The sequence below is a fragment of the Dreissena polymorpha genome, chromosome 3 (assembly GCF_020536995.1).
Source record: "Dreissena polymorpha isolate Duluth1 chromosome 3, UMN_Dpol_1.0, whole genome shotgun sequence".
NCBI classification, from domain to species: Eukaryota; Metazoa; Mollusca; class Bivalvia; order Myida; family Dreissenidae; genus Dreissena; species Dreissena polymorpha.
The window spans coordinates 42669190-42692631 of record NC_068357.1 but is presented as its reverse complement, the minus strand read 5'-3'; the positions used below and the strand labels follow the sequence as shown (position 1 = coordinate 42692631).

General features: G+C 36.0%; 2 protein-coding genes and 1 long non-coding RNA gene across 9 annotated transcripts in view; 1 reads left to right on the top strand and 2 right to left on the bottom strand.

Moving 5' to 3' along the window:
- LOC127873854 (2-aminoethylphosphonate--pyruvate transaminase-like) lies at positions 1-13817 on the bottom strand. Of its 7 annotated transcripts, none has more exons than XM_052417905.1 (10): positions 13631-13762; positions 11179-11286; positions 9117-9233; positions 8022-8159; positions 7448-7548; positions 6752-6992; positions 6242-6406; positions 5200-5359; positions 3952-4112; positions 1-3018 (listed from the first exon to the last, which is right to left on the bottom strand). In XM_052417905.1, the coding sequence occupies exons 3-10, from the start codon at positions 9226-9228 to the stop codon at positions 2870-2872; spliced, it is 1227 nt and encodes a 408-aa protein (XP_052273865.1). In that variant the 5' UTR covers positions 9229-9233; positions 11179-11286; positions 13631-13762; the 3' UTR covers positions 1-2869. The 7 variants fall into 7 exon arrangements, with proteins under 7 accessions (XP_052273865.1, XP_052273866.1, XP_052273867.1 ...); XM_052417906.1 differs by having other exon boundaries at positions 13682-13760; XM_052417907.1 differs by lacking the exon at positions 11179-11286 and adding an exon at positions 10753-10776 and having other exon boundaries at positions 13631-13736.
- LOC127873855 (E2F-associated phosphoprotein-like) overlaps positions 13749-23442 on the top strand; it is a 12936-nt gene continuing 3242 nt past the window's right edge. Inside the window, exons 1-3 of the mRNA XM_052417910.1 lie at positions 13749-13897; positions 18191-18384; positions 18561-18671. Coding sequence (XP_052273870.1) covers positions 13827-13897; positions 18191-18384; positions 18561-18671 — 376 coding nt within the window. The 5' untranslated portion in view covers positions 13749-13826. The remainder of the gene's footprint in view (positions 13898-18190; positions 18385-18560; positions 18672-23442) is intronic.
- LOC127873856 (uncharacterized) lies at positions 15758-16209 on the bottom strand. The gene is made up of 2 exons (XR_008046420.1): positions 16012-16209; positions 15758-15846 (listed from the first exon to the last, which is right to left on the bottom strand). It is a non-coding gene; the product is annotated as an uncharacterized LOC127873856 (long non-coding RNA).

The following is a 23442-nucleotide window of genomic DNA, read 5'->3' as shown; positions in this document are numbered from 1 at the left end:
GTCTCTTATGGAAATACCATTTTTATATTTTACTATATGTACAAGAGTTACAGTAAACATGTATTTGACAATTGATATTTGTTCAATACCATCACGAATTTGGATGTGAACTATGGTTGTGTGATAATACAAATATATGCGTATTTAAATTATGACAACAAATATAACACATATGTACGCATGTATATAATATATAAATATTAATATAACAGGTATTATCATTTCTAATAAAATTAAAATGTTGCTTTTTAAATTAAAAGTTACACAATATAAAGGCAATGATTAAATTTTATAATAATTGTATGTACATTATACATAATACATGTAGGTTAAATACTTAAAAACATCATACTTCTATTCATCCTGTAATCGTATTTAGATTACTAGTATGTGAATGTAACACGATTTCGCTGAACAAATGAAGCGTTATAAAATTAATGGAAACTCTCTTGGACCGCAAAAATAACTCACATATGTAAATACACATACTCCGACGTCATCTTCTGGACACAACTAAGACATAGATGCTTACCGGTCCATTGTTAATGACATAACTAGTGGACAACAAATTGTATAGCAGCATATGATATAACACGATGTAAAGACTGGATGTATATGATATTGAACACGTCGCTTGAACTAATGCATCATATACAATTGGCTTCAAGCGCCATAATATGAATGCATTTAATTCCCATAGCAGTTTTCCATACAAAAAGCATAATTGAGCAGGGATAAAACTTTCCGCTTTTATGATATTATTCGTTAACAGAGAGTCTCTTCTTATCAAAAATCCAGTTAAGGCGGAAAGTTTTGTCCCTGATTAGCAGACTGCACATGCTCATCTGGGACAACACTTTACTTAATACATTAAACCCTCTTTTGACAGAGCAAGGCTCATTTTAGAGTGAACGCATGGTTTTAAGATTGTTACCTAGCACTCTTGAAGGGTTCAGGTGGACCAGGGACCCATTTGTTTGTATAGGTCCCTGGGTGGACGCATGACAATCACCAGGGTCACCAATCATACAGGGCTGAGCCATAACTACACACTTTTAACCTCACATACAAAACTTCAAAGATTAAAGGTCATGTTAACGGTACATTTTCTTATTTCCCTAACAGGCATGCGTTTATTCACCGATGTAGAGGAGCAAACTTGGGCAGAACTGAACAAGTCCAGGTTCCGAGTGGGAGTTGAACAGGAGATCATTCGATCCGGACTTCCACGACCGACCACCCGACCACAGCTCCCAAAACTAACACACATTAACTGTATCTGCTCAAATTTGCAATGATTCTTGATCAAACGTGTGAGATTCTTGATCAAAAATGGGAGGATTGGCTAGCAAAACTTTGTAATCATGAATAACTAATGAAACATCTAATTGATTCTGTACCAAAAGACACGGTTACATAAGTGCGGTCGTTTTTCATTATCTGGTCAATCAAATGTTCCTTTCCATACTTCTTTCAAAGAGGATTGAAATGAAACGTATGACATAATTTAGCAGTTTTAGCAGATGGTGCTTAATGTACATGAAACTGAACTTTTGACAACATATGGTATATAGCAGTGATTACAGCATATAAACCGTGTTTCAAATAATCCATAATTGAGGTTTGGGATAAAGTCTTCTTTACATTAATGTTACAAGTGAACAGTTATGTGTGAAAACTTATGTGTGAATGCAGTGTGATAAGTGATTCTTGCGTAGATTGCAATTTGAGCACATTTTACTATAATTCCTACCAAGAAACCCTGCTCCTCATATTCACTGGTTACATATGATTTAAGTCAATAGTTACTACAACAACGGCCTGAAAAGCAACCCAAACTTAAACTCAAATGAATATTCGACACCACAAGGTTACATTCAGAAATCACAATAACCAAATCACAAGTATTGGGTGCGTGACCAAGTCACTAAAACACTATCAATATGTCATAAACAACATTTTTCATCAGCAGTTCAATTAAAAAATACAAACAAGACTATTTCCAAGCAATACAAGTCCCCTACCGGTGAAACTCTACCATTTTCAGCAATATTTCTAGTCTATTTGTTGCCATAGCAACCAGAATTCTTGACGTAGGAACAAAATGAAATGACGTGCATAATCTCCATATTGCCATCCGTCCATGTTTCAAGTTTCATGAAAAAATATGAAGAACGTTTAATGTTATCGCAGGATCCACCATTTTATGCAATATTTCTAGTCTATTTGTTGCCATAGCAACCAGAATTCTTGACGTAGGAACGAAATGAAATGACGTGCATAATCTCCATATTGCCATCTGTCCATGTTTCAAGTTTCATGAAAAAATATGAAGAACTTTTAAAGTTATCGCAGGATCCAGAAAAGTGTGACAGACTGACAGACTGACTGACAGACAGAGCGCAAACCATAAGTCCCCTCTGGTTTCACCAATAGGGGACAATAAGCGTAACAGCTGATTTACAAATTATAAATATTGCTTTAATGGAAAAAATTATTTTCATAAACCTTTACAAATTTAACCATGCAAACTCTTGTTTTTCATTGTTATTCAAACATTTGAAACACTTAATAATCAATTCTAACAAACGGTTATACTTGCTAATTCTAAAATAATAATTTTATACTTATATTTCCTGCAGCATAAAAACTTGTGATTTTACCTCTGCATTATATATTGATAGGCTAAGAAAACTAAAGAAAAATACTGCAATCCGTATTAATCAATACAAAGACTTTTGACAATTCTAATCCTTATAAAACAAAAGATTTCTACTAAACAAATGGATAATAAATCACAATTATTTGTTAAAGATCAAACAAATAAATGCCAATACATATATAAACGCTCAATAAATGAGTGCCTTTATTATGTCAATGGTAGCGGCATGCCCATGTCTTTGCACACCTCCCGTACACATGCCAGCAGGTGTTTCATGTCCGCCGGGAACAGATGACCGATGTTGCCGATACGGAAACAGTCTGCGTTCAACACCTTACCTGGATAGATCACCTGGTCTGCAAGAGAAATGCAGTAAACCATAGGTGAAAGCAACAACAATAAAAAAGCACGTCGCCACATAAACATGCGTAAATTCTAAGTTACAATAAGTATAAAGGTATCAACATTAAAAAGTATTGCAATGAATACAAAAAATGTTTTATTTTGTCATGAGTTTCTAATGACGTTTCTGTGATGTACATGTTATACACGGTATTCACTTGAACAAATTTCGCTGACAGGTAATTTACAGTGACTGACAAAAGATTCATTTTGCCAATCTGTATAAGCAGGGACCAATGCAAACAATTGTATAGGTCCCTGGTATAAGCCTGTAATGGCAACCATGCATCATTTGTTCATCGCCATGGAGCAGTTTTTTCGTCTCTCTCACAGACTTAATTGTGCTAAATGAGTTAATTTTTATAATAATTTTATGATAACTATCATCCACAAAGTCTACCAATAGAAACTACTAGCATTAAACTGTTTGTTGAAATTTTCACAATATGAAATGAAAATAAGGAGGGCATTTGGGGCTAATAAAAACACACACTAAAATAGGGCTTGTGGTAAAAATAAAGTGAAAGCAGGAAAAGGATGGCAAACTTGACAGCCTGCTGGGCTCCGTAAATAGCATTTTTGGATGGACAGAAACTATTTTTGAAATTGGTTGAGATATCATAAGGACCAAAACTTTGATCAAGCAAATGTTGATTGGGCAAACATGTTGCTGTAAAGTGTAAAGGGTTTGCAAGCTTTTTCTACAGCCATATTAGGCAAATAGCCCAAATCATAGCGCCTTAAGTTATCAACAAGATTTGATGAGTTGAAAATCTTAGTCTACATTTATGTTTAGAACTTCTTAGTCTACATTTATGTTTAGAACTTGTTCAAACATTATAAATATTGCGAGATAACTCATTATCTAGCAATCTTTAGTAGTTTACCTTTCTCGTTCAGCTTAGTGTAGAATGTGTTGAAGTTGAAGTTGGGATGTTGAGGGAAACGGAATGATGTGATGATGTATCCTTTGTGTTTGGGCTCCAGAAATTCTTTAAAACCCATCTCCTTCATTCCAGCTTTCAGCAGTTCGCAATTCTCAGAATACCTATAGTAATAATAGTGTTGGATAAACATGCAAATTGTTACTTCAAATATAAACTATGTGACCATATAAAGACACAATTAACAGAATATTGATAGAAATGAATGCATAGCTATATCAGATCTGACAATATAATTAACCTATCAACAACAAGAGGGTCAAGATGTAACTAGATAGCTTACCTGTGTCATGGAATATGGATAGTTTTGAACCATTGCAAATGATCTGAGCAATTTTGGACCACATGCTATTATTGATTTATGATATTTTATTTAATATATAACACTACCCACAGCCACAAAAAGGCTAATTTTGACCTTAAGAGCATGATTTGAATAAACTTAGTAGAGGACCACTATATGTTGAAGCATGCCAAGTATCACACCTCTTGCTCTTGTAGTTTCAGAGAAGATTTGTTAAGTAATTTAATAAGAAAATAAGTAACCCAAGTAAAAACACAGGAGCATCATTTGAACAATTTGTCCACATTTGTCAGCATTTAATATTGTGCTGTTGTTTTTTTAATGAAATTTTTTGTGGAACATACCTTTTTGGATTTCAGATTTTGTACAAAAGACGTTTAGAATTTGCGTCTGTAAGACCATAGTTGTGTATAAGGTGTGTTCAAGGTATATCCTGTGGAGCAGTCACGATCAGAAGTGGGCCATGTTGATCACATTCCAATAAACTAGTCCATTATGACAAATCAATATCATAAAAATTAATATAGGCCATGCTCTGTGAAAAGGGGGTGTAATGCATGTGCGTAAAGTGTCTTCTCAGTTTAGCTTGGGCAGTCAACACAGGCTAATCATGTCAGAAACTTTTCGCCTACACTGGATTTTTGCTTACAAGAACCTTCTTTTAACGAAAAATATAATAAAAGTTGAAAGTTTCGTCCCTGATTAGCCTGTGCAAACAGCACAGGCTAATCTGGGATGACAATCTTCCCACATGCAAGCCCTTCTCTCAGAGCACGGCCCATAAGATTATATTTATATCTATTAAAAGCACAGAAACTCTTTCAATCAAGTGTTGCGGAGCAGCAAGCCATAACCCATACCAGTTGCTACCTATATCTAGATGTTACCTAGCAGAGCGGCCTGCAACACCCCCTTCACTGTCCAGCTCTCTCAGGGCCTGGGAGAATGCCAGCATGGCATGGGTGGGTGGGGTAAACCGGAACTGGCTTGTCTTCTCTAGGTTCTCATACTGGTCAAACACATCCAGACTCAGACTCCTCGAGTTGCCTGGGGAGACAGAACATAAACTTAACCCTTTACCACTTAGATATGTATTATTTTTACACACGTGTAGTCCCTTAGAAAGTTACATTTTATTAAAGACATTCCATATTAGATTCAAGTTTTAGAGACTTCATTTTAAAACCCTTAGATACTGATGAGCAGCAAAACAGCTTAAAACCTGAACAGACTGCAAGTTACTCGCAGGCTGTTCTGGTTTTATGCTGTTTGCACAGCCATTTTCACTTTGCTTCTTATGGGAGAAAGGGTAAATTTTTCACACTTGGATTTAAAAGAAATTACATGCTAGTACAATCAGAAGCATTTGTTTAATAATTGAGGAAATACATTATGCATCTTCAGGTTTATTAAAAACCTGTCTGTGCACAACTTGATGGACTTCTACAATATAATCATCACTTTGAATTTGCATTTTAAACCTTTAAACATTTTGAAACGTATTTTGACGAATTTGTAGTCCCTTAGAAAGTTACGTTTAATTAAAGACCTTTCTTCCGAGATTAAACATTTAAAGGCTTCATTTCTACCCCTTTGATACTGATAAGCAGCAAACAGCATAAAACCTGAACAGACTGCCACTTACTTGCAGGCTGTTCTGGTTTTATGCTGTTTGCTCATTGCCATTTTCACTTTGCTTCTGAGTGGGAAAGAGTTAAGCAAACCTAAATGTATTCATACTACTGTTCACACATATTACACATTAAATGTACTTAGGTATTTATGAAAGTGTTTGCGAACCAAAGTTCATTGAGAACTGCACAGTGGTTTTGCGAGCTAAGATTAGACGTATAAAACATGTATAATATATATATATCTGTTAGCATTTATGATACTGATAAACCAACGCTAACAAGCATTTAGTAGAACCTTTGCACTTGTTGAGTTCACTGATCCTGGCAATCACGTATGCAAATCCTGGAACACCCTCGAGGCACTTGTTGGCTGAGCTGACCAGGAAGTCTACGTGACCTCGCATCAGGTCAAGAGGCACCGCACCAAAACTGCTCATGGCATCCACAAAGAATACACTGCCTGCAGGGACAAAGAGGGACAAGGTAAATAATCTCATTGAATCAAAATAATCCTTCTGAAGTCCAGATCTGAACACATAATTGTCACCAATAAGTCGCAAGTTCTGAAAACTGTATCTTTAAACCATGAAGATAGCTCTAATTAACAATTGCTGTCCAATTAAAAAATAATATTTATGTAGCCAATGTTTTGGTGAATTTTTTGCAAATCAGCCCATGAAATATAAGGACTTATTTATTCTGCTAAAATTTAGCCTATTTTGAAATTTGGTCTTCCATTGGCTATTAAGAAAGGTCAAGACCTAGTAAGAAAAAGGCCAAACAGATCTGTATCTAGATTCGCTACCTGGTAATTCATGTTTAACCAGTTGTCCAACTTCCACCACAGGGTTGAATACACCCGAGCTGGTCTCACAGTGCACCATGGCAACCATTGTGATAGACCGGTCTCCTTTCAGTGCTTTCTGCACAGCCACAGGGTCAACAAACTCGTTCTCAGGGAAGGAAAGAACGCGATACTTCACTCCCATTACATCACAGATCTTGCCCAGGCGTTTACCGTAGGCGCCATTCTCAATGCACAGAACCTACAAAGATTCATGTTTCAACATTACTCTGCATGCTTCAATATGTACTTTGACCTCAGCCTTGTAAAAGTAAGTGATTGCAAGCCCAGAAATAATACATGATATTACTAGAAATAATAACAATGACTTGCGCTCTGTGAAAAGGATTAACTGCATGTGGGTAAAGTGTCGTTCCAGATTAGCCTGTGCAGTCAAAATATCATAAAAGCGGAAAGTATTGCCCCTGATTAGCGTGAGTGGACTGCAGAGGCTAATCTGGGACGACACTACGCACATGCATTAAACCCCTTTTTCACAAAGCATGGCCCAAATACAAGTCTGAAATGTGGAATATGTGTAAGTACACTTATACACAAGGAATAAGTGCTACATAGAGTTGATTGTTTATCATTAACAAAATATCTGATGTTTTAATACATTCAATGAAAGCATGCTATGGATGAGTGAGATGTTACGTTAGCGCCTTTCCGTGGGCAGGCAGTCTGGAAGACGGACTCCACTCCATACGTGCCACTGCCTTGCATGGGCACAGCAGTAAACTCAGACTGGGGTACACCTGTTGGGGGAGCAGCAATGGTTACAACATGTCCATATGACCTTTACAATACAAGCTTGAATTGTATTTAAATGATTATAGTCAATGGTTCAAATTCAAATTGACCTTGGCAAAAATAAAGACCAGTCAGCTCTTTAACCCTTTCCCACTCGGAAGCAAAGTGAAAATGGCTATGTGCAAACAGCATAAAACCTGAACAGACTGCAAGTTACTGCTCACCAGTAAAAGGGTTAGAAATGAAGCCTTTAAACTTGAATTTAGTAAGAAAGGTCTTTAATTAAATTTAACTTTCTAAGGGACAACAAATGCATAAAAATAGGTATCAAAGAGGTAAAGGGTTAAAGAAAACATGTGATATCTGATTCTAGGGGAAAGCAGTTAAAACAGTACATGCTTATAATAATGGAGTTCAGTAAGCAAAGATCACAAAAGTCACAGTGATGACAGTAAATTTTAAAACAGTAAGAGCCTACCTGCAATCTTGCAGAGCTTGGTGCGGATGTACTTGACCAGACTGATAAACTCTACATCCCTGGAGCCCAGGTCACGCAGCATGGCCTGCTTCACACTCATGGATGTGCCCAGGGGACCGGGTGTAAACAACTTCTTGTCTGCGATAGCAGGCAACATACACATGTATATACACAACGTATTATCGACATTGGATACTGTTAAAACAATTTTATCTGTCGAAAAAATATTTTTGTGGATTTTTGTGGGTCAGGCTAAATTACCACAAATTCAAATGATCAAATAACATTTATGTCTCAAGTCTTTTATAACACATTATTTAAAAAATCAAAGAATTTAATATCCAACGAAAATTAAACATTATTAATATAAGTATACATAACAGTATCCCAATTTTTTATAATTGCATTTTAAACAGCTTTCTAAAATGTATATTATAAAGTACTTGGAAATTAAATTGTTGTATAAAAACACAATAAACCAATTATTGAGTTTATTGGAAGAGTTTGGCTTATTTTTGAGTAATTTTGGTAAGATTTTTGGGTAAAATTGTTACTTTTTCCAATTGAGAAACCGCCTTTTTTACTTTTTGCAAATGGGAAACCACCCTCCCAAAACTTATAATAGATTTTAAATGGTTTAACTTTTTAAATTGTGTCAGAAAAGTATGATCCCAAATATTTTATTTATATCAGTGTCATAATATATCCAAAACATCATTGTTAAAAATTCAGATTGTGTTTAACCACAAATCAAAGTCTTCTTAAGAGATGTTTTTATGTTTATTTATGCTACTTAAAATTTTAAATGTAACTATCTTTTTTCATATTAAGAGCTCCTGTGAGCTTGACCTTTGACATGTTGACCTAAACATTGAAAGGCTTCTTCCTGTCCTCTGAAGAAAACTGCCAACCAATTAGAAACATGGTAGATCTATGGGTGCTCAAGATAACTTTTGGAAACTGAATGGTATACTATAGGGACCAACCATTTGACAATTGGACCGACCTCAGGACCGGAGCAATACAATATACCCCAATACTTCTAGGAGGGGAGTGTAATTAATCCACTAGCATAATATTTACTGCAAAAATTACCTGCCATTGTTGAAGGGGTCACATGCAAAGGTCTGAGTCCTTGCACAGCTGTCAGATTGGTCAATGCTTGCGGGATAACACCTCTGTGGCGAAATATTAGTCGAAGCCTCATTGTACCTGCACATCAAGTTATATATGGGCTCTGTGAAAAGGGGGTTTAATGCATGTGCGTAAAGTGTTGACCCAGATTAGCCCATGCAGTCTGCACAGGCTAATAAGGGACAACACTTTCCGCTTTTATGGTATTTTTGTTTAAAAAAAGTCTTCTTAGCAAAAATCAAGATTAGGCAGAAAGTGTGGTCCCTGATTAGCTTGTGCGGACTGCAAAGGCTAATCCAGGATAACATTTTATGCACATGCATTAAACCCCCTTTTAACAGAGTGCAGCCCATATTTGTAATTGTATCCAATATTTATGGGAATTAATAGTTACTATACAGTATATAAGATAAAATGAACCACTACACGGTTCTCTTTTTAAGCAAAGAAGTGCAACATTGATAGGCAGCATGGAAATCATATATATTTAAATACATAAAATATCATGAAATATATATGAATAAATATACTGTAAACAATTTGGTTATAAGTTTTCAGACACTTAAATATTTTCCTTTTAATTGTGTCCAAAAATTATGATCCCAAAAATATTCAAACAGAATTGTGTCCGAAAATTTAACGAAAAACTGACAATATATTGATGCATTTGATTTTCCTTTATTCCTGTTCATAACATCAACTATGAATAAATAGCTTGTGCTTGTACATAACACACCGTTATGTATCAATTACCAAATGATATGTTTGTAATGAATTAAACAAAATAATTGTGTTCGACTTTGTTGTACATGAAGATTTTCCAAGGTTGTACTTTGAACACAGGGTATGATTAATACTGGTTGATGATTATCATCTGATAAACTGTAGTAAGAATTTTTAATTTGCACCCAAACAAATTGTGGAAATTTTAATTTCGTTAAATGTATTACAAAAGGGGCGCAGTAAACATTGTGCCATTTGTAACACTTAAACAGAACAAATAGTAGTCGATAATTGATTGTGAATTGAAACTAATGAATGAATTACTAATTTGTATATTCAATAATTTATCCATAACACATCTTTAATCTTAATCGAAAAAACTACACAAATAGTATTAATAAATAATGGATACTACATGTATCATGTTAGTGGATGATGAGTAGTGATGTATTCTTAATTGTGTGTGCCTCATAATCTTGCAGACAGTTCATCATTATAAGTGCCGCTGACATCAATAATATTATATTGGAGTACACATATTGAGCAGGACCCTGACAAGACTTCAATACGTATAATCAGAAAACAGTTCAAATTGGTTTCAACACAATACATGTATGTGACAGTACTTTCCTTTTCAAACAAAGAATTGAATAAGTTCCATTTTCTCAAAAATGACTTAGTCCACTTTTACTCTTTGATTATAAAGCTATTTAGATCTAGTGTTCAGTGTACGCCTGTTTTTTTCTTCATTCCTAAGCATTGAACGGTAGGATTTTGTGTAGCAAATGGTTTCATGTTTGAATTAGACTTATTGCGATACATAAATTGGGGGCAGTTGTGGGATTGGTTACGTAAACCTATTGCCATTACTAACCTGTCAGATCAGGCCTCTAAATGGCTGAAAGTAGTGAGGCAATTCTTGTCAAATAATCCGAGGCTTTAAGGTGAGAAAATGAGGCCCTCATAGAAAAATGTGACAAAATTGCTTAGGAGAACGAACTGGAGTTATTAGAGACTGACAAAATGTGGACACCATTACAACTTATTCAGTAGAAAATGTCACATCGAGGAAAAGGACTTCATAGAAGCCATCGAGTATTTAACAGTCAATTATCATGGCTAGATTATTAACAGCACTTTGAAACGTGCGCTGAAGTAAATCAATGCTACTTCAACGACAATGGATTGCATTTGGCAGTGTCGTTGCTTGGCCAAGCTCAAGGGGTATTAGAAACCTCTCACAAAATACAAAAATAAGTCACTGTTGCAAGCCTTAAAATAGCGCTTTCCGCATCCTTACCTGACAGAACTGTACAGAATGCAGACAGAAAGCATCAGAGATGGTGGGAAGCTGGGACAATACGTTTGAAGATTAACAAACCTAGCATACCTCTTTGCACCAGTAGATCTGAAAGAAATATTGGCAAAAGAGCAGTTTCTTGATGCTCTTCATAGTGCAGACATGAGACTGTGCATCAAAAAGGCCCAATCAGTAACCCTAAATGATGCTATCAGACAAGCTGTAAAGCTTGAAGACTTTAATCAAGCAGAAAGAGCAAAGTCTGGCAGCATGTGGCTGCAGTAGCTACAGCTGCCAATAAACCAATGAAGCAGATTAATAAGCTTCAAAAGATTGCTGATATGCTTGAACGAAGGCTTAGTCCATTCATAAATTCAGCAGAAACCTATTTATCTAGATACTGATCAGGTTCATGCTACATGGAGCTAAAGCATTATACCTGCAGCCCAAACTTTCACCTGAGAAAGCAGTGTCCTGATTATTGACCTAGGCCATTCGATGAAGAAAAGACCACTTTCGGAAAGCCGAGTGTCTCTGACGCAAATTTCGATATGCGGAAATGCCTTCATTAAAGCCTTCAAGGACTGCTGGAGCCACAGTGTTCGGTGGTCGTGTTTTTAAAATTGTCTCATGCAGAAAGTGGTTGTTCCTTGTCAAAGCAGATTGAAAAGTTGGAGATGGTGGTCGAAAGATTGGAATGAAGTTGATAAGTAAAAGCCCTGCATATAGGCAAACAACAGGTTGAATAAAAAAAGATCAGCCATGATATATGTGTAGTTCAAAGAATCCTTCAGCATGCACGAAGCCAAGACTGAGCAAGTGACCTCGCATGTAGGTGAGGTTGGGCGCATTCGTGTTCTCAGTAAAAGCCAGATGGTGAAAAATCTGGGTGCATCAGCACAATAGACAGGGATCTGGGGGAGAAGTAAGCTTGAAAGAACCTTGTCAGAAGGCAGTTAAATCAAGTATAGGGGAAATTGCAAGGGAAAATGAAGAGACCTCTGAGGTCACAGCTGGCATATGAAATTGCTGATGTTGGTAAGACTTCATTGAAGTATGAAGGCAGTGTAGCGAAAAAGACAGCAGTTATCATTTTCAAATAACAAGCTGATTTTCGAAGGATTTTTTGTATGGAAGGTTACTAAACTCATATGATATTATTCCACAGCGTTTTTACACATAAAACGTATAAAATCACTGAAACAAGAACCTTTGGACCTGCAGTATGGGTTTCACAGCCAGCACTTGTTAATAGTGTAGTTCCAATAATCAAACTGCAAGCTACTGACGCTCCTGGTTTGAGGTGAACGCATGAATTCATAAATGCTCAACGCATTCAAGAATAACTAGTAAATAGTGGTGCGTAGCCCATGACGCCTGGTATTGAATTTACGCCTGAAGTCGTAAAATTACTCAATTGTAACACTTCGTCCATCTCCGGATTCTCCGTAAAGAGTAGAGTTTTTTAATGGGCAATATTTGGTTCAAAAGAAGACCTGTAAAAATAACCTAAATTCTTTGAATTTTTTTCATAAGAATAATTGAGATGCACTGAATTACAGCACCTTAACTAATTTACTTCCAGGTTAAACTAATCTGCTTGGACAGGGACATTAAATTTCAACTCTTGTGTTGTCCAGCTTGGCCATAGGGTTGTTTAAGAAGCTTACAAAACATAATTAATTGCCCACACAATTTTAAAATGTGTGTGTTTGATATTTTTGCTTTATGAAAATGTAATGAATACTTAAAAAAAAAAAGTTGAAACACATGATATATGTTAGTTTTACAACATACGATGACCACAGACTTGTACTTTTGACCAGACAATTAGAATACTTGAGATGGTTGAATGGCCAGTCTTGGAAACTGGCCATGAAAAGTTAATGTGCATCTAGCTGTGTTGACAAAAAGTATTAACAATATTGGATAAATGCTTACCACAAACTTGCTCCAAGAAACTTGACTTGAAGATGATTGTGTTTTATGTCTTAAGCACTATATCTATGAAACACAAATCTGTATTGTTAGTTTCATAGAAATACTGCTGACGACAATTCGAACCATGGTAAGAAGTTAAAAAACAAAGTTATAGCTATTACAGGGTGCCGCTACTACAGAACTTAGATATCCAAATTTTCCTTGTTCTTCTCCAATTCCCAGGACAGAGCGTTCATATCTTTGGTCTTAAATCGAGGCAATCTATAGCCTAACTGCACTGCATACTTTATGTATCGCGTTCCTTAGTATTGGGCATGATTTGCACTTTGTTTTCCTTCAATTGACAACAGTCGATGGGCGCGGCCATTTTGCTTGAAAGAAGTCCGAAAACAAAATGGCGCCCACGTTAAACCAGAGGCTTCCTTATGCAATAAAAAGCCGATTGGATCCAGAGTGAAAATTACTTTGTAAAAACACATACAACTTAAATCTCAGGGCTATGCTGACATACCTTATATGTAATATACTGTTTTACTTCGCCGAAATTAAGTTAAATACCAACCGACAATCCGATTGTTATGCTCTTGTCGTTGAAACTAAAAGTACTGATGTGTACATTGGTAGTCTAAAGGGTAACCTACAATCGGAAGTTGTGAAGTTTGATTTGTACTGTTTACTCCTCGTTTACTTGTTTTAGTCTCTTGTCTATGTTCAAAATGGACAGAGACCTCGACTACCTTGATTTCGATGATGACAGTGACAATGACCATGCAGAAAGGTAATATAATGAGAACAATGCAGTATTTAAAGATTTGTATTAGTGTAACTGATTTCGGATAGATCATGACTTTCAGATGACAAAAGTTTAATTGATACCATCATTCAATGTTGACTTTAAAGACTGTGAAATGTTTCAATTTAATAAAAAAGCTCAATAAAAACTCTAGGATTTCAAAGAGTTGCTGCTAAAAACGCTTGGGTAGAACACTGAACCAGACTAGTGACATTTTTGTATTATATAATTGAGTATGGGACATGTCAGATAGGTTAATACTCTGCTGTGGTTTTTGACACTTATCACTACACAACTGTAGAATATTATGCACTTATTGCAATGCTGTCTTAAGCTTGTTGATTGTATAGAATATGATTTACCATTTACCTGGAAAACAGATCCGACAATCAACGCACAAACGATAAGTTACAGTGATCAGTGCCTTCCCCAGGAATTTGTTCAGGCGCCCCGGGGCCGACCGGGGGTGGGACGTTGATTTTTTAATTTAACGTGTCAATTCACGTTCTGTGGTGCGTTATAACTCAAAGAAAAACACCGTCAAAAGACGTCATTTGGTGCGCTATTACTCTTCAAAAAAATCCCCCAGTCATTTAAAAATATTTTTTTTTATATTGTTTAATTGTTATAAAACTTTTCCGCACAGATAGTAAAATCCCGACTCGAACGATTCCCCCAATACATCCGTTTCAACCCGACTCTATAACTGTATACTTACTATTTTTCAAGTTTCTATTTATTACCCGATAATCCCGTTTATTTCGTTTTTATCAATCTCTTTCTGGTAAATATTTACGATAAAAGCTTTCAGTTATTTCTTTAACACAAACCTTGCCATTTTTTAAGTGACTATTTATTGATTTGATGAAATATTGCCTCTGAATATGCGTCAATCCCCTGACCTGTTGTGTGCTTGTTAAAACGCTCAATACACGCCATTTGTATGCAATAGACACGACGTTGTATATGCTGCATAATTTTCGCGCTCTTTTTGATTGAGAAAAAGATTCGACACAAAATAAATTTGCACTGATAATTTGAAGCAAAAATATTTAACGTTGCGGTAACATTTACATTCGGAAGTGTGTTTCGGATTAAAAACGCGTTAACATGGACTTACGGTAATGGGTTTTGGATTACAAATTTAATTATTCCCATTTGAGATGTCAACAAATATTAACCGTTGCGTTATAAATTCAACGATAATTTGTTTACACACTTTACGAGTCGAATAAATGTTTTGACGGAATTATGCATGAAATTCACGTTGTCCACGAGGATCACGACCGGTTGCCATCATCAGTCTTCTAACTATCGATTATCGGACGAAACATTTACAAGTGTGCGTAATTAATTCAACGAAAATTTGTTAAAGCGCATTACGTGTCGAATAAATGTCAGAAAAACGAGATGAATCAGTTCTATAAATGGACATGTTGAAATATACATGTACTGGAATTAAATAAATTGTTATCACATAATTGTAACCGGGAGTCATTTGCACAACTTACTCGCTATAATAATTAATTGTTTACCACTTGCAATTAATTTCTTGTATTAATTATGAGTCATAGGAAACACTTGTTTACAGTAAAAAGGTGTGATGATGATGCCCGAAACCATCTTTAATGTTCTGTACTGTACTAATTACCTGTTTTTAACCAGGTTTTCCGAAGGAAAAAACTGGTTATTAGATTGGCGAATGCGGGCGGGCTGGCTGGCTGGCGGGCTGGCTGGCTGGCGGGCTGGCGGAACAAGCTTGTCCGGGCCATAACTATGTCGTTCATTGTCAGATTTTAAAATCATTTGGCACATTTGTTCACCATCATTGGACGGTGTGTCGCGCGAAATAATTACGTCGATATCTCCAAGGTCAAGGTCACACTTTGAGTTCAAAGGTCAAAAATGGCCATAAATGTCCCTTGAGATATAACCTTCATATTTGGTATGCATGTGTATATGGACAAGGCCTTTCCATACGCACAACAATTTTGACCCCTGTGACCTTGACCTTGAAGTAGGGGTCTGCGTTTAGGTTTCAAAATCTGCGTTTAGGTTTCGAAAAATGCTCATAACTTCTATGTCCCTTGAGATATAACCTTCATATTTGGTATGCATGTGTATATGGACAACGCCTTTCCATACGCACACAAATTTTGACCGTCCGTCCGTCCGTGTGTCCGTCCGAAAACTTTAACGTTGCTCATAACTTTTGCAATATTGAAGATAGCAACTTGATATTTGCCATGCATGTGTATCTTATGAAGCTGCACATTTTTAGTGGTGAAAGGTCAAGGTCATCCTTCATGGTCCAAGGTCAAAAAAAATAAATTCATGTGCATCTCATGGAGCTGCACATTTTGAGTGGTGAAAGGTCAAGGTCATCCTTCAAGGTCAAAGGTAATTTTTTTTTTTTTTTTTTTCACCATCAAATTACCAGTCTGCCAAAGGCTACAACAAACCTCTACTTACAAAGTTCTCATTTTTAACCAGGTTTTCCGAAGGAAAAAACTGGTTATTTGATTGGCGAATGCGGGCGGGCTGGCGGGCGGGCGGAACAAGCTTGTCCGGGCCATAACTATGTCGTGCATTGTCAGATTTTAACATCATTTGGCACATTTGTTCACCATCATTTGACGGTGTGTCGCGCGAAATAATTACGTCGATATCTCCAAGGTCAAGGTCACACTTTGAGTTCAAAGGTCAAAAATGGCCATAAATGAGCTTGTCCTGGCCATAACTATGTCATTCATTGTGAGATTTTAAAATCATTTGGCACATTTGTTCACCATCATGGGACGATGTGTCGCACGAAAGAATCACGTCAATATCTCCAATGTCAAGGTCGCCAGGACTAAAAATATATTTTTTTTAAAAACAAACTTACAAAGGGGTTAATTTTGTTTGTTCATTTCAAAAGTTCAGTTTGAGTTTTCTCCCTTTATCAGATTTTTTTTTCACAATGAAAACCTGGTTTTGTGACAATTTCGTCCCTTGTATATTACTCAAATGGTACAACTTCTTGCTAATGAAGCTGCGATAAACTCTTACTTTATGCCCGACGTCAATCAAAAATAATGGTCGATAGTTAACCCCGCCCTCATAAGCATTCCCGTAACCGATCGGACGATGAACTTCACAGTTTGACGACTGGAAAGTTACCAGATACATCCTTGTCAGCATTTAAATGACCGTGTAATGTGGCTAGAATAATCGATACGCGTGTCATGCTATTCTCTTATCAGTGGATTATCCATTACCCCATGTGGTGTTTATGGCGATTACTTGTGAAAGTAGGTACCGAGTGCTCTTTTAAAACAGGGAATATTGATACACTGAAGGGAAACCTTGATTTTTTTGGACAATCTCCACTTTCTTTTACGGAAGAATACACTGATCGGAAAATTTCAAGCGCCCCGGGGACTCTGATTTCGAAATTCAAGCGCCCCAGCTAGGGGCGCTTAAATGGCCTGGGGAAGACCCTGGTGATGATTGTTTTTTATTATTATCTCAACTCGATTCCTTCCCGGGCCAGACGTCCGGTAAGTGAGACTTAAAATATATCCTAAGGCTGCCCGATGCTACAAAATGACCAGTTGTCCGTGCGATCATTGGCCAGGCGCCATTCCGATGACTGTAAAAATAAGTGGTCTGCTGATAGGACGGTGATAGGTCTCTATTTGTCATGCTCAGATATAATTTTAAAAGTGTTGGCTGCTATGGCATGCTCAGATATCATATTTACAAGTGGGTTTTTTGTTGTTTAAATTGTAGTCCTGTAGGGGGGGGGGCTATTTTATTTTTTTCCGAAATGGGGACTTGAAAATTCCCAATTGAAGATTTAAAAAAAAGTTTTGTTTCACTAAGTCTCTACATTTAATTAATCTCAAATCAATCTATAAGTAAAACCTTAGTTAATATAATATTAATATCACTTTAATACTCAATTTACTGTATTAGTGAAAAAATGAACAATACTAATTTCCCAAATTTAGTCAAAATGCATGACGCAAATGTTTCCAATGCAGATACCGGATATCATTTATAAGTGTTGGCTGCCATGGCATGCTCAGATATCATTTTAACAAACTTGTCTTCTCTTAGGTGAACAATGCTTTTACTATTGAGTTTGGGCTTTTTACCCTTACTTTGGGTTAAACTACATAGACACTAATTTTGGCATATTCTTAAAGATATATAGTTCTAGTTTTTCGTTATTACCACAGTAGTACTTAAAATATTCTGATTCAACTGTTGGCATTTTTCAAACTATTTCAGTTCAGACGATGAGATTGACATCCTGCTGCATGGAACGCCTGAGCAAAAGAGGAAGTTGACGAGACCCCAAACAGGTCAGAGAAGGGTCAAAGGTCAGGAAGAAGAGGATGATCTTGATGAGTTTGAAAAAGAAATGAATGAGGAGCTTAATGGCAGGGTGAAAGAGATGGAAAGAAGGCGAGGATCATTCTCAGGTACGAACTAATGGCCCTACATATCAGAATATTAATAACAGAATGGATTACACTGCTGCAAATATAAGAAATATGTGGGATTATACCATTGATTTGTTAATGAACATGTTGATTAACTTGTACGGGTAAAAGAATTAATGCACCACATTACATGCTAAAAATGAATAATCTTTCAGAGGCTGTGGGTTGTTCAAGCAAAACAGTTATGGATCTTGATGCAGAGGAACCAGTGAAGTTTTATGATGATGTCTACTTTGACTCTGATGAAGAAGACATGGTTAGCCAAGGTTTGCATCAGTTTAAGTTTTAAGCAACTTAAAGGTTTTGTTGGATCTTTGATGTTCACATACTAAAAAATCATTTACGCTGGTTTTCATGAAATTTTGTGGTACTTCAAAAAATTACATTTCCTTTTAAAGTAAATTTCAAACTTTAGCATAAATTGATGGAATTTGCATCTATTGTTTTCCAATGTGTTAGCAATTATTGTCTTTGATTAATCACATTGTTTGCTTGAAAACGCTACTGCTAATTAAAATTATATAAGTACATTTGTAAATACATGTAATGTGTCATTGAATTAAGGAATTTAAATGTATGCAATAAAACCTATTAACTAGTAAATCTAGGTAAACACAAACAAACAAATGCAAATAAATATCTTTTTATTTCTCTCTAATAAAAGTGCAGAAACTATTACAAATAGGTGTTAATCTCATGTTGTCATCTTTCTATTGCATAATTATCTTCCATCTGCCATGAGTTAACTGTTTAGAATACATCATTGAAAAACACAGTACAGACACTAGGAATGAAAGGTGTTAAACATTTGCTATAATCCTTACTTTTTTAACTAAACAAAGTAAACAAAATCAATGAGGCTTAACTGCATTTCCAATGTTCACGAAAAGTCAAGTGTTAGTTTATTACACAATGTAACATACTCCCCTTAGGCTTTGTGTATAAACTTGATTTATTATACCCCCATTACCATTGGTTATGAAGGGGATATATAGGTGTCGGTCGGTCTGTCCTGAAAATTTCATCTGATCTTTACCAAACTTGGTCAGAAGTTGTATCTAGATGATGTCTAGATCAAGTTTGAATATGGGTCATGCCGGGTCAAAAACTAGGTCACGGGGTCACTTAGTGTGTTTTAAACTGAAAGTTTGTCCGGACCTTAACTATGTAATTTATTGTGAGATTTTAAAATGACTTGGTTCATTTGTTCACCATCATGGGACTGTGTCATGCGAAAGTATTGACATCACGCCTGGACGATGATCGCTCATCGTTATCAAACCTAGACAAGCGAACACAAAAATGGCTTCTTTGCCTATAGACTGCATATAGATTTACACGATATTCCTGATGGTTTGTATGGACTTTTTCACACCATATAACACTTGTAAAAGGGGTTTGTGTCATTTAGTTATTCTGCAAATGCAAAAAATATACGTTTATAGAGAACATCAGCTATTTATAACGGGTAAATCGGTACATTAAACACGCTCTCAAACACTTGTGCGCTTACTGAAATCGAACCTGTTACTACGTGTAATGGTGGTATTAGCAATTAATTAACACTTCTTCATCGGTATTTTCCCATGTTATTTACGAAAATATTAACGAAACATTTTCCCCCTGTGTATTTGACACGAAATAGCGATTTATAACTGGGATTTCGGTGAAGTTTTACGCGCTTTCTGACGCCGAGTGGGTACCTAAATCCCACATGTTAATACGTATACAAGTGATATTAATCATATTAAACATGGCTTATGGGACATTTATCAATCGCTATAATTTAAAGTGCAAAGCAACACAATCAGTTTGGTCATTGTCTGATATAAATTAGCGTTGTATGAAGGGGAATTCAGTCAGGCTACTTAATAAAGCTACCAGTATCAGACGCTTGCGCAGGTACCGACTTCCACCAAGTTACCGCATTTATTGGTTACATCAGTAATAATAACTCTTATACAATGGTATTTATCGATACGCTTTCATTAAAATAGTAACATAACATGGTTTTCACTTGTTTCTGACACACACACACAAACTCGATTTTTAACGGGGATTTCGTTAAGTTACACGAAGTGGGTACCAATATTCTCTATTATTTTACATGCACAAGTGACATAATTCATACTTAATAATGCTGAGTTATTACTTATATGACATTTCCAGTTTTTGAAATAAATTAATGTTCTATAAGGGGAATCTCGGTAATTCTAGTGTTTTATCCAGGCCGTTTTAGCGTGGCGCGGCGCCACGCCGCTTTTTTGAAGCGCCTCGCTGCCCCTTTCAAAGCAAATCAGCGCCACGCTGCCCTTTTCAAAGGCCACCGCCCTGTTTTCCGCCGTGCGCGACCTTATTGATAACATCTTAATTGCCTCTTAACCAAGCTTCTAAGCCGAATATTATCAGCGAAGATTCGCGCGGTTGTGAATACGTCATGCGTGAATAACCATGTGTCAATATCAATCGATAATTTCAGTGGCTTTGTAACACTAATCGGTCCGGATACAATCGTGCACAGTTACTTAGGAGACTTGATGAAAACCTCGATGTTATTCACGTGAAAATTGTGCATTTCATGCATAATTCAGTTATATCAAAACATTTATTTTTACGCGTAATTAAATTTAAAAAACACCAGTTGTATCTGTACAATATTGATTTGATTTCAATTTAATGCAAAACAGTTTTAAGTTAATAAAAATTAATTTACAGGGCTTGCACTAAGCGGCGTACGGCCGTATATTACGCCCGATAATTGTTTCCATACGCCGATTACAAAACCCCATGACGTCCACTGTACTTCCTGAAAATTGGCCATTCGCCGAAAATAGCAACCCGTGACATTATTAAAGCTGTCGATTAAAATAACGCTCCGCCTCCTATCCAATACAATTGGCGCAGGCTCATATTAAAGCTGTCGATTAAAATAACGCTCCGCCTCCTATCCAATACAATTGGCGCAGGCTCACAGTAGATGTGTGTTGATGAATTGTAGCAGACGACAATCTTAACACGTTTGTTGTAACAGTAGTAGGCCTGCACCGTTGGTTCAATTAAGAACATTACGACCCGTTTGTAACTTGTCAAAATATGTTAATTGGCAAACACAGATATGAATTTTACAAAAATATTGAACTTGTACCACTTATCATTCGTGTTTAGAATGTCGCAACGTACGCTTTCCGATTTTGGCATTCCACTTTCGACGAAACGTAAATTAGAAATTGATGCAAATTGCTTTGTAAGCAAAACAAGTTTATATCGGAGACCAATTAACGTATATTGAATTAATTGACAATGAACAAAAGACAGTACGGCGCCGTTCCTAGTTACACTTTTTGCGAAATAAAATGTACACAATACAACACGTGGTCATGAAAACAATGTCATTACGCAGAACTTTCTGACTATTCAACAAAGTGTTAGTGTTTGTGAATCTCCATTTAAGATGCATATAAAGGACTTGTTTGTGCAATGTGTGTAACGTTTTAAATATAAATAATTGTTTAAGAGGGTAACTCATTTAACAGTATTCTAAGACTACTTTGAAAAGCTATAGTTTGTATAAGATATATATCCTATGGTGTTTAATCTTGTTTTTTGTTACTACATGAAAATATAAAACACACAATAAAATATACATTCTGGATTTTGTTGGTTTAATTATTCAACAATAAATCTCAAAACTATACATACAATGTTTGTGTGTAACAAAGCTTGTTATTAAGTCACTATACAAATATATTTGTGCCCTTTTTATGGATGTCGCGCGCTAAAGTGCCCTTTTTTGAAATTTTGCACCACGCCCTTTTTCCTTCCTGTATAATACACTAGTAATTCTACACATTGAAGCTTCCACTCGCTCTTGTCAAGACCGCATTTCCGCGTTGGAAATGGTATAAATTTAATTCATCTAACTTATCTTTCTGGATACCAAATGTCAGAGTTACATAAACCCTATTAACACCGTTTTTGTAATATTTCATTTCCGTTTTTTATCCGAACAAAATTAACGAAACTCGTTGAAAAACTGAGAACTAGGCATTCGAGCCCCAAGTGTGGATTAAAAGCGTTTATTTGTGACACCACATGTCTGCACATGTGTAGATACCGTTAATAAGATAAGATATCACGTGCCACCTTCTAATAACATGTATGATGATAATTAAGTGCATTACTATCAGAGTAATAAAACACAGCATGAATTAGGCTTCATGCTGGGTTTTATTTCTCGTGAGTAATGCAGATGAACATTGCTGCTATTAATCACCTAGTAACTGATAAAACTATTTAAAAAAACATGAACTATTATGTGATGATCAGATAGATAACATAAACTATTTAAATCTGCAAGTACATTCAATAAAAATATATTGTAATTGTCTTTGACAGTGTTGACGTTCAGTTGTTCGCTGGGACGACTGCATGCATTTATCCATCTCTTACACTTCTCAAGATCTCTTTTCGGCTTTGGAAACAATATTAATTCAATGCCACCAACTCATCTTTCAGGATATCGATTGTCCGAGTTACATAATTCCCATTGACACCGTTTAACCATTTTTAATCTACATTTTTTAAAGAGGGAAACAAAAGAAACTCGTTGAAATAAAAGTGAACCTAGACAAAGCTTGTCTTGGAATATGGCGGACAGTTCGTTGCTTACTTGCGCGCCAGATTAATTATCGCTGATTGGTAGATCAATTCTTAGTAAGGATTTGTTTGACAGTTGGCGTCATGTCAATTACATTGATATCTCCAAGGTCAAGGTCACACTTTGAGTTCAAAGGTAAAAAATGGCCATAAATGAGCTTGTCTAGGCCATAACTATGTCGTCCATTGTGAGATTTTAAAATCATCTGGCACATTTGTTCACCATCATCGGACAGTGTGTAATGCAAAAGAATTACGTCGATATCTGCAAGGTGAAGGTCACACTTTGAGTTCAAAGGTCAAAAATGGCCATAAATGAGCTTGTCCAGGCCATAACTATGTCATTCATAGTGGGATTTTAAAATTAATTGGTACATTTGT

Bases quoted from the DNA above. Each gene is read 5' to 3' on its own strand.
- LOC127873854 (XM_052417904.1), bottom strand. From the start codon at position 9,228: ATGAGGCTTCGACTAATATTTCGCCACAGAGGTGTTATCCCGCAAGCA. The intron at 4,113-5,199 runs GTAACATCTAGA...TTATTACTATAG, and splicing joins GTTGCAGGCCGCTCTGCTAG to GTATTCTGAGAATTGCGAAC. The intron at 3,019-3,951 runs GTAAACTACTAA...TTTCTCTTGCAG, and splicing joins CACTAAGCTGAACGAGAAAG to ACCAGGTGATCTATCCAGGT.